Source organism: Opisthorchis viverrini (genome assembly GCF_000715545.1).
Source record: "Opisthorchis viverrini unplaced genomic scaffold opera_v5_75, whole genome shotgun sequence".
NCBI classification, from domain to species: Eukaryota; Metazoa; Platyhelminthes; class Trematoda; order Opisthorchiida; family Opisthorchiidae; genus Opisthorchis; species Opisthorchis viverrini.
In genome coordinates this window covers 1,423,857-1,439,992 of record NW_008751732.1, presented here as the reverse complement: position 1 = coordinate 1,439,992, position 16,136 = coordinate 1,423,857, and the positions used below count along the sequence as shown (strand labels likewise).

The window sequence follows — 16,136 nt, the reverse complement described above, 5'->3', positions numbered from 1 at the left end:
AAATATCAAACGAGGGATGCGCAGCTTTGTTGTACAAGTCCTGAGAAGAGTTAGGTTTATTTCCGCGAATCCGATTGTGCAATATGTAGAAACCTGATTTTCGCTGTCGTCAACGTACAAAGTTGAGTTACTCTGTTGATAGAAGGAGCTGAATTCGATTCTGCATCTAGGGCAGACGAGGCCTAACTAGTACAACAAAACGTGGATAGGCTAGAATGGTAGTCATATTCCCACGGGAATTTAAATCCATTAACCCCTTATTCACGGTACAAAGGATCCTGAAGCGACCCACGCTTCTAGTGCTCCTGTTTCGGGAACTCAACAACCAATCGTGGAGGCGGCTGAAAAAAATCGAGGAAAATATCTCGTTGTAGCTTGGCTCATGTGAGACCTTTAGACGCAAACGTAGTCATTACTTTTACATCGTGACGAACGGCCGGAAGTAAAAAAAATCAACTGCAAGGTAGTGCTGGTAAGATTAACCCCTTATTCACGGTACAAAGGATCCTGAAGCGACCCACGCTTCTAGTGCTCCTGTTTCGGGAACTCAACAACCAATCGTGGAGGCGGCTGAAAAAAATCGAGGAAAATATCTCGTTGTAGCTTGGCTCATGTGAGACCTTTAGACGCAAACGTAGTCATTACTTTTACATCGTGACGAACGGCCGGAAGTAAAAAAAATCAACTGCAAGGTAGATGCTGGTAAGCGGGGAACTGAAAGTGACAAGAATGTATCATGATGTAGACACTGGCGGTATCAAAATGTGACCAGGCATTCGTGTTCCGGAAATAAAAGTTCAACGGGAATTACATGTATGTACACGGTGAAAGTGACGCAGTATGTTAGTTCAAAAGGACACAGCAAAGCAGTCGGGGAAATAAATTACTGGGGATAAATGCATTTTAATCAAAAAAACGAGAATCGGGCACATGAATATGTGTCGCAGGCGTTGACCCGGTACTTGTTTCCTGGCACTGAGGTCTGTAACATAAGAGTGGAACAGTGTGAGACATTGAAGTCGTTCTCCGCTGATCTGGAAGTGCTCCTCGGAGAAGGGAGCACAGGAAGAAGAGCACACAGAAGTACATCACATGGTGTGGTCTTGTGGATAAAGATTGCAAATGTTTGCCTTCGTGGTTTCTATCTTATAAAGCACTGATGGTAAGGGAGGACGAATATATGGATGCGCGCTGAAGGAACGTAAGGCAGGCAATGTAGAATGTAAATAAAGAATGAATCTGACTACTCAGGTAGTTTTTTCGTTTCAGGCGTTGCATTCTCATTTGCGGACGAGTGTGATTGATCATCGGATGGCATATAGGGTTGCATAAAATATTCCAAATTGCTGATACCGAAGTCGCTGATGGTGGAGGGTGTTGGTTGCGTTTGTTGGGTTTTCGGTGTCAGATATTCATCTGAAAATGTGGAGCGCAGCAAATATCGGTAGACAACATATGTGCCGATGAAAAGAATCTTTTGGTAAGAAGTCAGAGAGATTACATGTGTCTCTGCAAGCATACCAGTACCGACCAAATAGTTACAGGGTTAATTGAACCACCACAACAGCCGATGATCGAGTAGCAGAAGCAGTACTACTTATGGTTCCTAACTGGAGAAAAACACCAAATTCAGCTGCGCAAATCCAGTTTACATGATGGAGAAACTTGAGGCTATATTAATGGACATCCCAGCCAGCTATCCCAACCTTTCCACAAACTGAAAACGTCTCGGCTCATCTGATATCACTTTATTTATTTTGGTGCCTTTATTCTGCACGCCATTCTGTTTGAAGCGTGTTGAGTGGCCTATAGTTCACAAATGACGTATGATTCCTATTCTAGGATCCTGAAAAGTGCTCTAAGGTAATGCATATACCACTGGATAGAATTATCTGATTATCCGTCGCTTTCCTGATTAGTCCAGTAGACCAGATTTAATGGATTTTTCAGCTGATGCATGTCCTACTTCTTAGATGAAGTGAAGTAACGCTAAAAATGGGCACGGGAAAGTTGTAGGTACTCTGTACTGCTCTCTGCTCAGGGCTGACATCGATAAATCTCGTCCTTCCCTCAAAGCACTTCGTTATAATTCTGAGTTGGTGAATAGCATTTTCAAATGACTCTCCTTTCTTCAGAATTGTGGGTTTAAGTGTTTACTCTGTACTTCTACGACGCTAACAAACATTGCAGGGCCTCGTTCACGTGAAGGTCCAGTCGACAGAAGGGAAGCCAACTCTGGATTGCGCCACTGTGAAAAATTGGGTCGTCCCGTTCAACTATCCTAACTTTCGGTCTCTTCAAGATAACCATGTAACCCGATTACATGTATGGCTGTGCGCATCCAAGTCACTCCAAACATTAATTATTGCCGATTTGCTCAATTCTTATCCTAAGACTTCAAAGTCAAAGGCGGATATATCGAATTGGAGGGAGCAGCGCATTCCAAAGACAAAGTGGTAAAATATGGAATTCCAGCCTCATTCTTACCATGTCTTATATTGAGCTGGATCCACGGTTGCCCGGAGGCACAGAGGGATCCCTATCACCTACCTTCGCACTGTTGCACCAGACCGAAGGATTACATATATTAAAACTCTACAGAAAATTTCGTTTTGAATCAGATGTTGCTGGCTTGGAGTGTCATTGAACACGTTTGTTGTTTACCTCAACTATACGTCTACAATCTAACGACCAAATGAAGAGTATTCACATGTCGAATACAGTGCAATGTTAGCCTCAGCTCTAACATTCCGTAAGTTCATCCTGAAGCCTAAGTGGTGCGGAAGCAACCGAGCGATTGTCCAAACCGAATGTCAAATAATCTCATTCGTACTTAAATTAGTCCGCTCGTAACTTAACTGTTAGATGAAGACAGATGCCGAATACACTCATGTGCATGCCAATTTGGTTTTGACGGGAGACTCACTCGGAACCAAGCTGAATCTTTCGTTTATGATGTTGATTTTGACGGAAACTCGGGGATTGCGTCCACTTGATGAGCCCCAAGAAGGGCGGAATCACTCGTGGGCTGTCGAAGAGTTTTCAGCAACATTATGGGTAGTGTATTACGTTGAAGACACATGTCGCTCACGCACACTAGGTGCTTATCACGATATCAACCCACCATGGGATTGTTGAAGACTATGAGTACCTTAACATCTTGGACTTTCTAACAGGGCCAGCTAGTTTAGTGATGAAAGAATAAGTTCGTACTCGTTCACCTATCAGTGGTAGTTAGTTTCAGTTTGGTTACGATGTGGATTTGTTCGGAAGACAACTGTCCTACGTAATTATTTTGACAAATTTTCTCGGGTAATTGTCCTGATATTCCTCATTCCACGGCTACCACTGTTGGGATTGTTGAATAATCATGTTAGCTCACAGTTTTGATGAGTATTAGCAACCAGTCGAATAACAAGCGTCTTTGAAAATATTCGGCAACGGGGATTATACAACTCCCCCAACCACCTACAACTAACGTGAAAATTGCCCAGAAGGTTCCAAGGGTCTGTGGCACACCCTGGATTGGGAATTCCTGATAGGGGGGGGGGCGAATCGATCAACAAAACCAAGAAAGTTACTAGGTCGTCACATCACTCATGCGTGGACACGTTCGCCCATTCAGACTTGAAAATCTAGTTGCATCCAGCATGCGTTGGTAGAGTAGCAACCCAGGCTCGCCTCGCAAGATGTGCGGCGTGGACACGTTCGCCCATTCAGACTTGAAAATCTAGTTGCATCCAGCATGCGTTGGTAGAGTAGCAACCCAGGCTCGCCTCGCATGCAAGATGTGCGGAGTTCAATTCATAGCACGACCAACAGTATGCACTGCTAATGAGCGAAATTCGAGTCGATGTCTTCCCCTTGATTCGGATTCACCGGAATGATTGGGCCGGGACAGGAGGACGACTGTCAAACAAGAGCCGAGTCGATGTCTTCCCCTTGATTCGGATTCACCGGAATGATTGGGCCGGGACAGGAGGACGACTGTCCAAACAAGAGTGATATGAGCGCGAATTCTGCAAATCTCGTAACCATCTATTAATATTCGGAACTTGTTTCGTATCTTATAGTACTGACTAGGTTCAGTTTCAGGACATTACCAGGGGCGTGCAAAAAATGAACTCCATTGGTGGTGGAGTTGTTTGCTGAGCTTCATAGTTCCGTTAGAAACAAGCTGAGCTGTCAAATGAACTCAAATTATGACTCCATACAACCAACCGAACTGCGCACAACGATCACATCAAAATATCTAGTGCTGAAATAAGTATGCTGCGTTGTGCTAACGTTGCTTATGCTTAGGTATCATAATGTTATCAACAGCAAACATTCATTAGCCCGAAACTTTCAAAGTATTCAATTGGCTGCGTGCTTCTTAAGTTTACACCTTCACACACTAGATCCTTCTGTCTGCCGTAGATGTGGAAGTGACCCCAATTGCAGTATTCTGTTCCACCACACTTAGTGAAGCAGACAATCCATTTTTAGAATCAGTCACCCACGGTAAACAGGCAGCATTTTGCTAACGGTAGCTACTAGTCTTAGTTTAGGCTGGGTACCCATTACCAACAGTCAAGTTAGTTCTTCCAGTTACAAGGCATGTTATATCCTTGGTGCCATTTTACTTCTGAGATTAATGAGTAGATCACATAACCAACGATATGATATAGCCCAAGATAGCGTGAAACAATATTAGACTATAAGTACCTTCAACTACGACTGGACGACGAGTGTCCGGCTGGTTGGGATTTGAAGCTCCGGAGGGAGTTCTTGTGGGTTCATTCGCAAACCGATCGGTATTCGGCTCTAAGTAACCTTCTAGCATGGCAGAAGGCATACCGGTAGTTGGGAACTGGAAATTCGTTTCATTATTTGCAGTCGCTCCCATCGGTGTCATTGAGAATCCGCGACCTGGTCCGTACGGCGATGGCGTGGACTGCGGTGTCATACTGTGTATTCCAGCTGAACGTCCGGGGTGAGGTGCATTACCTGTCATCGTTGCCCTACCTGGCTCAACGTTTCGCGCAGACCGCCATGCAGGAGAGCCAGGGGCATCGGCGAGCCAGGAGTCCTCACGGGATGCTAATGGCGCTCTGTTCACGGTACGATCAATGTCTGACAAAATCGAAAGCGAAAAACAATTTTCCGTTATTTAGTGCCGCATAAAGCACTCGCACCCCTAGTGCGAGTGAGGCTATTGTAGTACACAGTTCCAAATAAGCGATCGATGTAATTCCCGTAAACTTGTGGGCTGAAGAAAACTGCAACTTGCGATTAGCCTTCTCTTGCCAAGTTCTAATCGAGAATTTCGGTTTGTAATCATCTTATCTAATAAGCTGGAATGCAATGAGTAGGTGGACATAATAACCATAGTAAAAAAATCAAAAATACAAATGGATAACATGGGTCTCACAGTGCATCTAACACAAATTACCACCAATTCATCTTCGGCGCTAATTAACAGCTGATCACTTTCAATATATTAAAACAAGACACTTTCCATTGGCGACTTAGTTTTCCTACAAATTGACAAATGGTAATGGGTAAGGACACAGCCCCCTTTGGTGCACATGATTTCTAACTTATCGCACCGGTAGATATTGAACGAGAAGCGGATAATCAAAAACATCTACTGCTGTTGCAGGGGAGTATTGCGGAAGCCAATTACGACACATAAAAGGAGAAGAAAAGCAAACCGTCGAAATGAAAGACTGACCAAAGATTGTGTTGAGACCGACTGGATACATTGAGAATACCTACAACAAGCTTATCTTTGGCTGATTCATCTGTTCCCCCCAGTTCCCATCCGCCTCTCACTGCTTCTGGAACTTCTTCCAAATGTACTAAACTATTGAAGATACACCAATGAATTATTTAAGGCGATATCCATTGACGTTGATTGCTCCTTCGTAGGACATTTAGTAGGATTCATCGGAGAACACTAGGATTTTCGCGATGTCTTCCTCCGGTCAACACAGATCTAAGGACTATGACACCAAGTGCAAGCGACTTATACAATTAAAACAAGAATAAAGCAGAGGGTATAGGCAGAATTATGAAAACAGCTTATGTCACGAGCACTTCGCCTGAGTGGTCAGCTACCACCTGAGCAGACCGTGGAAGATTCAGTACGCGGAAGAACGCTTACTATGTGCACAGATTGGGTAGTAAGAACGAATCCTGATTGTGTCTGAATTGTAGCCGGAAATTCGCATTGGTAGGCGACTCGGCTTTTGGTGCGGTATTCGGAAAGTTGAGCTAGGACTGAGTACTTGACTTGCGTCAGCTAAATGAGAGGCCAGTACGCTGATAGTATAGTATAGTATAGTAGTAAAATAAACCATACGAAGACAGGATTGCCAGTCTCAACCTATCAGACTTCTACTATCGGCGCATCAGGGGAGACCTAATTCTAACATATAATATACTGAAGACACCTAATCATCCGCTGGAAGACCTTTTTGTCCGACGTCGAACACGAACGGTCAGGAGGCATGATTTTCGCTCGCGGTACCTCACTCGAGGGTGAACTGTCGACGAAACTTTTTTGCGTCACGTCTATGTTTCATTTGGAACTCCCTACCTCCAAAGGTTGTACATTCGCCGAGTTTAACCATTTTCAAGAACAATTTAGATGCATATCTTACGTCCAAACCAAATCTGGAACTGTTTAATTCCATGTGATACTCAGTAAACATTACGCATATTTTTGCGTCCCTTTGTGTATATACGTTTACCCTATGGTCGTTGTAAAGTTAATTGCTTTTTAAACCATTAAACCTTGAATTAACCTTGAATTAAAAAAAATTGAATTCATCGCCCCGGTTGTAAGACAAAATAGGTTATGCTCCTACATACTATCGCTTATCCGCTCCGTATGTATTCTGTTATAAATCAGCAGTTGGAACTAAGACTATCATACTATGAGCGTGGACCGTCACCTTTATCCCTAATGTACTCGTATAGATTGTTCACAAAAAGTGTTGTAAGCCCCGAACTGTAGTGACCGAAAGAGAAGATGGAGAAAGCAAACATTTTCGTCAATAGTTAATTTCTCCCTTACAAGCGGTCAAGAAATGCTACCGGGGCCTCAGGTAGTTTTACTTAACCTTGATTTTCTGCGCGCTGGAAGTATTCTGTATAGCTTTGAGGGGTTCACACACATACTCTGACGTTACCCCTAATCCGATTTACTCAGAAGTTTATACCACAAAACGCGTGGTCACTTGACATTTCGTTGATTTCCTTGTATAAGTATTCACTCATTTTTTAACTTCGTCACTGTGTCTGTTATCTACAAGGGACTGCGCCTCATTGTTACTTTTAATTGAATCCTAATGAAAGATAACGTGAAATTTGAACCTGCCAATCAGCTCTATTTGTCAATTAACACTGAGCAACTAACGTTGGTCATCATGCAATTATTATTATGGTTAATATTATTATTATTATCATTATTATTATTACACAAAATGGTGTTCGCTGATGTTCTGGTAAACTGTTTTGAACTGAAGTATTTAGACAACCATTGTATGTTATGCTTCAACCAACTGCATCACTGACATGTCTACGTCTTACTCGATTGTGAGCAAACAAACACTATTTGATGGTGCTAAACTTCCGAGTGGAATAGCACAAAAATGGAGCAGGTTTCGAATGGCAAGGGTAAAATTCGATCCTGACTACACACAGCCAATTTAGTGGTCTTTTGTTATACGATGAACCGGACAGCTTGTTTACGTTTTACCTGACCGTGATGAGTCGCACGGAGCACTGACCTTCACAATTCGGTTGATTTATGGATTTAAATATGATCGTTATTTGCGGTCGAAAGGAACAGATCGGTCAAGCAACGGCTACCATACATCACCAGGTGGAGAAATATTCGTTTAATTAAGTGCGACGTAATACAATATTCACAGGGTTGCTGAAAACTATTAAACGGCCAGTGTCTCATCTGAACCGAAATTTGATGGGTTTAGACAATTAGTTCGAACGGAACATAAAGTCGACGAAACACTGGGACTGTATCTACCTGATAGGCGCCAAAAAGGGCGACCTGGTTGTGAATTATCGAGGAGTCTCAACGCAGTTCATACAAGACTTTCTTCAAGACAGTATTTGTAGATAGTTAGCTCCGAAAGAGAGCGTTTTTTGCGCAAAAGTACCACGGTGAACAATAAAGTTCTCTAATCAGTACCCTGCTTTTTGAGCGTGAACAGAGTTCCCACTAATTTGGCTGACGACCGTCAGAAGGAAATGTTTTATAGTTTGATTATCAACAGAAACTTTAGAAGATTTCTTTGTTTTGCACTACCGTTCCTGACAAACTTTTTAAGATGCTATCCACTGTTTAAAAAATCTGGAATAAGCAATTTTTCCTCGACCGCTTTAGAAACCCATATGAGGCTTTGTGCAATAAAATTCCTGGTGCAGTGACGCCCCTCTAGAAGAGCACACTCTCCCTTGGAAAAGACGCATTGAGCACTATATTTGCGACATTTTCTTATCAAGCTTCAGCAGACAGCAACTGTTTTGAAAGAAAGTGGATTGGTGATCAGAAATCACCCTGTAGACCGTGCAGCAGAATTACAGTCATGGGTCTGATTCTTTGACAATACCTGAGTTCCGTCCTTTTGGAGAATGAATAAATGTACACAGCGCCCTAAAGATGCAGATCTGCTCGGCTGATTGGATTTATCTGGTAGACTGCTCTTGGCTCTATACTTCCATGGAATGGTTTAGTTCCTCATTGGTTTCCCCATAGCGCGTCTCATATTTGAGTACACAGACTCTTAAGGGGACCGTTTAAAGCATGTTAGAACCTATCGTAATCCAAAGTTTATATTATATAGAGCAAAAAGATGAGCATTTCTTTGATATTTTACCGTAAGGTGAACTTAGTGTGCCTTGTAAGCCCGAAGAAAGCAGTATTTTCGATGCAACATGGTGAGCTGCTGACTAGGATGGCGCCTGAAGGAGACTTCAGTAAAACGTACGTCCGAAATGATTCGGTTCAGTTTTTAAACTGTGAAACATGGAAACGAAGTGTGGCGTTTCACAAGGGTATAATCTTCATCATGCCTTGATGCAATTGCGGTATCTAATTGAATCCCAAAATTTTGGTTCGGCGGATTCGACAATTCCCACCGTCAAAATTAGGAAAATGGTACCCATGTTTGAAACCGCGCACTTGTACTGGTCCAGTGGAACTGACGTCATTCTTGGCGTCCAATTCAGGGGCTGTCGAAAAAATATCCGGTATTGTCCTCCTAGTTTACTAGATACAACGGTCGATTTGAGGACGGGATGTCATTTTACGTAAAGCTGTCTTTACGTATCCTTTGCGTACGTCTTAAGTATCCGATAAACCAAGAGGTTTCTCGGCGAACCTGACTAAAACAATCTAGACATCCTGATTTCAGCTCTTTACATTGTGCTATTACCAAGTTCTCTAAATTCAAAAACCTTTTGGATATACGTTCTTCAGGTTGTGTCTATCTTGAAATCTTTGCTTACTGCTACGATCAACTTTAGGAATTCGCCTCATCAGAGAGCTTCTCATGATAATCTACCGGAAATTTGAGGAAACTGAACAACAAGGGATTTTCACGGCATCAGATAGAAGGTCAATTCCATTACACCATTTATCAATAATCACTGACTGAGCCAAGGTTGACCTGTGCCAATATTACCAAGAAAATTGAGTCTAAAGATTTGTTTTCATCTTTTGAAGTACGGATTTTAGTAAGTCACACGCCTGAGTTGTCAGTAGAACTCCACTCATGAACTTCGAGTCAACCATTTGTGGAGTGTCAGCTTTCCGAGTTCAGTAGTGGTTTGTACTGTTTCGTGCTGTTTTATGCGCTGTAGAGTTGTCGACATCTAATTGATCATGTTTCTGGTACACGTTTTGTTCTGTTGCTGATCTCTTAATCGAGGAACGCTTTAGTAGTTCTCTCAATATTAGTGGTACGTATTAGGCGAGCTTTTTGGAAGCCTTCAATCGACTGGCGAATTCATGTCAGTGGTGATCGATAACTATATAAATAGTTTGTATAAATAATCTGACCAGCTAAGAGCATTAAAAATACCGAATGCATTAGGCAACTGGATACAACAAGCATCAGCTGCCCGTGACTGGTCCTCCGTCGCATGGTCCTGAGGACATCGGCTTAAAACAGCTAATCCAATGATCACGAAACTGGCCTCATATACCTCCATCTAATGGAATCCGGCTAAAGTTCGTATGCCTGAGCGCTGCGGCATCAAAAAGCAACCCTTAAAGGTCGACATTCAACTATGGTAAACAATCGAACGATTCATGGGTGGGATTTTGCTAGGCCAGGAGTTTATTTACGACTTTCCTGCAACCGGCCCGACTTCGTGGCTCATTTTTGTTGTGTATATCCTTCTGGTGGTGGTGCGAAATTTTCCAGTTCAGATGGTTAGTTTAACTCATAGGTAAGATTTAGTTACACCAACACCGTCCCGGGCTTACTGATACAGTACAGGTTTCACAGCATGCTTTGAAATCATTGTTCTCCAGGCAACCTTCGGTGTTGGAGACCTCCCTAAATATTGCAAGCCTGGGTGTCTCTACTGGTTGTTGGCCATGCGGCGAACAGATAAATGATCATCCGGTCGACCACCAGTACCTATGGCGTTCTGGAGAACTTACAATGAGAGAAATATACAAGGAATTTACACGCGCTATTCCAGTAGTAGCGCCGTACTTCTGGTCTGCAGGATCCGGAAGGTATTCTCACAGTTGGTTAAACAGCTTCCACCAACAGAATGTGCACATGAAATTCACTGGGTTGCATGTGTTAGGTTCCAGATAGTCCACCTATTAACCAGCCTACCTATTTACAGAAAGGTCCGATTTCCGACTGCTCCTGAGAAACCTGGAAGTATCCAGACCCTCAAGCTTCCTTCAGATTGCATGTCGTCTATACCAGCAACCCGGTGAGGATGCCCATAATTAGGTTTTCTCAAGTACCTAGAAGACAGATCAGCTGTTACAGCCTAAGGAGGTAGTATTTCACAGTATTGGTACTGGCTGTGGAACAAAAATGCAGCTCATTTTGAATTACCACTGAATTTTACTGTGTGTTTTTGAGTTGGAGCAAACAGACTAAGATCGTCCAGAAATTTATTATTTACTATTCCAATAACTCCTCATACGAAGTGCAACCATAGGAATTTTTTTGGTTATTACCTGGACGCTGATATTCGGGTGTCCGGAAGAACCATGAAACATTAAAACATGTGGTGGTTTACGAACTTTTCTACCTTTCAAATAAAAATAACTATTTTCTATGATCATACTTTCCTTGTCGTGCCCTTCAGTACAATTCGTTCAGTAGGTCACATTGAGATGAACTTTCTGTATGCCACAATTAGGAGTTGATTCTCTGTTGAATCATTGCTTCGGTACACAGAATAGAACACTTGTGATTTTAACCGTTAGGTATGTATTCATCTGGCAACGATACCCAGAAAGCATTAATGTTTGCCACTTCGTCCGTGTTAAATCCGAGGAAATATTCAAACAGTTGTCACTCATTGTCCTATAGTGAGTGCCTACGATCTAGCAAGTACTTAATTTGTGAACAGTGTTAATCGATTCTGCTGTAAAAGGCGTGAGATTATTGGCAACAACTGCCAACGGTTCGGTCTGTTAGCTGAGCTTGGTCTGAACCATCTAATCCAACTCACTGAGAGCCAAGGTGCCCACAGCCTATTTGTATAGTCTACTCTCCAAAGAGAATCCAGACTAGTCTTGGTGTCGTCCAGCTAATGGACAGCTAATCCCAGCTGTCCATCAGTCCAAATTCGAAGACCCGTAATTATAATCAAACGCCGAGATGTCTGCTCCGGCAACAGAAATTTTACTACCTGGGTGGTAAACATTGGCTAACAGACTGATCAAATTAATCTAATTCAGACTGTTTTACGGTTATATTATTCTTATTTCTTTATTCGGTTGTCTAGTAGGCGAAATACGGTCAAAGGAAAGAATTCGAAGCAAGCAGAAGGGAATCGGAAAGAACATTTGGCAAGTCAGAATGAATTGATTTGAGTAATTTGAGTGAAGAGAATATTACCTTGGGTACTTGAGGATGTGTTGAATACTGAGTTTCATTAACATAAACCAGGATTTTTCACTTTTGTGGAGAATTCAATAGCGAAACCCGTTTTCAGTAAATATCTACTCATTAGTAGTGTGGCCCAACCAGCAAAATTATATGTGGATTGTATCGTGACGAGGAAACGTACTAGTGCCTTCCAATTTAGTATTGCGCAGAGGGCTTGCTCGGTCTGCATCTCCTGGTGAAAACGAGGCACCTACAGCTGGTGTTCGGTGTCTGAGTGGCCAAATAGAATGCCCTGCGCTACGGGTTGGCAGAAGCGCATCAGATTCGTTTGGCTCCACAGCATTTCCAAACGCGTCCAATTGGTTATCTTCGCTTTGAGGAAGGTATTCACTACCACTGCCGTGAATCTGGCACGAAGGATGAAGACGTGCATAGTCCAGTATACCAACATCGCCCTCACGGCAGGCACTGCCATTGACTTTTGTGTTTGGACTTCCGTCAGGTACACCGCGACCGTGAATCAGGGGCTTCAGTTCGTGTGTTTCAGCTGAAAACGTAGCCGATCCAAGATAGCTGTTGTTGTGGTACTTGATCGCATATTCGTCCCCCTGTGTGTGCGGAAAATATGACCTTAATTCTCGACACCAAGTCGGAGAACGAACAACAATGTTATGATTAAACCAATGGTGAAATCGAATTTATATAAAACAATTCTTTCGATTTGTGGACGTCTTTGACTGAAGGTGGTTAATCGGTAATACCATTTTTTCACCAGTGGACTATGCTACCTGAGAGCGTTTCAGCGTGATGAAGAATCACTTTTTAAAAACTTCAACTGATGCGAAATTGGTTTAGCATTGATGCATGTTATTTGAACAAAGCCCCTGCTTAACATGTTCGGAGTGTTCATTTTGAACTGGTGTCTTTAATAAAAGTGTTTAAATTTTTTGAAATGAGAGCGGATCTTTTTGAGCATAAAACCGAACATGTTGCGGATTGATTTTGAAAAAAACAAAGAATAATGGGGTTGTTTCTCATTTGCCAGAGAGGACCCTTCCTTTCATATGACTGTTCCCATCTACACCGACCGCCTGAAGGGATCGATTACATGTCGAATTTCACAGTGTGTTTCCCCTGGCAGTGGCCTGCCCAGAGGGAGACAAAGGTGCGATTTCGGTTATCGTCAGAGTATGACAATCGAGTTCAGTTTGACGCCTACTAAAACTAGATGTGATAATTTTAATGCAAGCTCAGATTCATCATACCGCCTAATTTTTGGTCAATAAATATCGCCTAGGTTTGAATCATGCTTTGTAGTGGAGTTGAACATTTTTAGAGCTTTGTGTAATGTAACGCAGCTGGTCTGCGTTCAGAAAGTGGAGCTAATGAACAGATTTTTACATTTTAAGAGTAGCACCACCTTTGTGCCTGGTCAGTTCTGCCCACTTTTTGTAAAAGCACAGACAACGGAGGTGTACAGCAAGTGTAGTTGTGTAACATTAACCGTTTCACTGTGATGAGTTTTGATGAGGGAAGTTATGCTGCATCACGTGGGATCGTTGTAAATGTCAGTGTCTTGTGATGTGATCTGGAAATCCATCTGTTCTGCAAATGTAGGAAACTCTGGATGGATAAAATGACCGATCGAGCTGCGCTAGTTTCCAGCCACCATACAAATGATGTGTGACTATAATTTACCCAAATTAGAAAATAGTAGAGGATTCGATATAAATCAGTTTGAGACTGAATGTTTGGCGTGCAGGAAATTTGAGCTCATTATAGATCGAGAGTGTAAAGTTCGATACAAGTAAGAAAAAACGATAAAGAATAATCTGGCCGAGTAGACTTCGCACATGGATTTCCGAAAGCTTCCATTTTTTCTTGAGGGATTGATTGATTTGACAACCCGAGGTACGTCAGCCTCACGGAGCCGAACACTACCTGGTTGATTTCTTCTGTCCATATAGTATGAAATATTGAATGATCATCTGTCCATGATTACTGTGGGGCACAAAAGTCCTCACCGTTTCCCTGGATTAGTAGTCACTTCGGAATGACAACAAAAGAAAACCTGGGATGAAAACTGGGGCTAAATCAAGTTAAATTGCCTTCGAAGCATACTACCAAGCTCATTGACCCGTCCAACGTCACACTTCTGGCCAGATATGAGAATCATTTTTCTCAACATCTATCACTGCTGATGAGTCATAGGTCACAACTACGGGTTTGACTTTTGAGGAAACTGATCATCAATGGGGCTGGAGATTGAGTAGTGTTTAAAGTTGATAGGCTAATTAACATTTTGCTTGTAAATTTCATTCATTTAACCGTATGTGTTCGGTCGAGCGATAGAGAACTACTGAACAGTAGAGACAATCCACTGTAGGCAAAACCTAGAGAAGCGTGATTTCCTGCATTATTGGATAGTAACCAGGGCGACTGGGTGTGCCTGAATGAATGTATGCGAGTGCATCGGAAAACGAACTGAATGGCATGATTGAATACCAGCCGCGATTAGGCGAAACATCAAATGGTCCGATAGAATGTTGACAGTTAAGTAAAACATCAGTTTTGAACACTGATGTCATACTGTCGCTGATGGTGATGATGACAGCCACGTAAAGACATACTTACTTGGATGTACAAGTAACGTCCCGGAGTCTTGCAGAAGTTGTTAAAAGTCCTCTGCAATTCCACGAAAGTTGGGCGTGAAACAGCATCCTCAATCCAACCTATAACCAGTCAGAAATGTTAATTCATTTTTTAAACCATTTAGTTTGCAGTCAAATGGAACAACAGTCGGATAAGATTGTTACTTTCAGCTGAAGGAAAAATAAGACTGAGGTCGTCAGACAGTTGCTCCAAAGTTTCGTGACAATCACAATCACTCATCCTTAGCTAAGCATAACAGTAAGAAAATCAGTATGCATTCCGTGTATTACTAAAACAGCACGTTGAATCGTCAGAATTTCAGTGCCGTTTACTGATAAATTCAATTTAAGGATATTGCGGTCTTTTATAATTAGGCCTCCGGTTTCCTTGATGCATTTCTTCAGTAGGTCAATCCCATTGACTGAACATAGAAGTCTTGTTGCAAATGTCTCGTCGCAAATTTAGATGACATCATCAGTGTGCGTAATGGTCTGGTGATACGCCGTGGTTCAGTAGTGTGTCCGTCAGTGGTCAGGCATACACATAATTCAGAACAACATCCAAGGTGCACCACTACACCACTACGAAATGACTGCCCCCTTGACTGATGACATCACTGGTGAAGAACGTTTGCAGAAAATTGGCCTAGCTGGGCAGATATTTCAGCCACTAACTTCATAGTATCATCCACCAACTTCCTCCTCTATATCATATTATTGTTCCGCCTTGGTTGCGACAGTTGATGATACATTCGGGTAAGGTCGATGAAAAATGACAAAACCAGATGCTCTGACGAAAAGTTTGATTGGATCCATTTGTTTATTTATTGCCTGCTGAGATCCGAACTACATTTGAATCGGCGTGCGATCAGTCGCCATTTTCTACCCTTCAAAAATTTCCTATTGAAAGAGAGGATGGTTTCTCTGGCTCATTAAAGGTTGCTGTGTTGTACCATCTTGATAACTGGCCGTTAATTCCAGACGGCTCACCTCAGTTGACCGATTTTGTGCTAGCTATGCTCTCATCAACTTTGAATGTGCACTAGAACAGTACCCAGAAGAACACCCATAGCACTACTATGCTCACATGCTTTCTGCTTAGTCAGTCACATAGAAACATCGAAAACAGATCGATTCTATAAATTCACAGGTTTGCAAAATTTCGTGCTGCATGATGGCGAACTTCACCTTAGTGAATATGATTTGCTATTGACTGGACAGACCTAGCATGTCCGCGTGCTCACTCACATGTGAACTCTGTTCATCGGTGCCAATCAAAGAAGTAATGATATCATCATCATCATCATCATCAACGACAGCATGGCATCAGTGTTCAACACCAATGCTTCACTGCCGTACTTGTAGAAAATATATATATATATAT

At 42.4% G+C, this 16,136-nt stretch overlaps 1 protein-coding gene across 1 annotated transcript in view; it reads right to left on the bottom strand.

Moving 5' to 3' along the window:
* Positions 1-586: 586 nt before the first annotated feature.
* The window catches only part of T265_04554 (hypothetical protein), a gene marked incomplete at both ends in the record, with an annotated part of 35,385 nt that continues 19,835 nt past the window's right edge, over positions 587-16,136 (bottom strand). Inside the window, 4 exons of the mRNA XM_009169318.1 lie at positions 587-1,416; positions 4,708-5,115; positions 12,283-12,709; positions 14,736-14,833. Coding sequence (XP_009167582.1) covers positions 1,244-1,416; positions 4,708-5,115; positions 12,283-12,709; positions 14,736-14,833 — 1,106 coding nt within the window. The remainder of the gene's footprint in view (positions 1,417-4,707; positions 5,116-12,282; positions 12,710-14,735; positions 14,834-16,136) is intronic.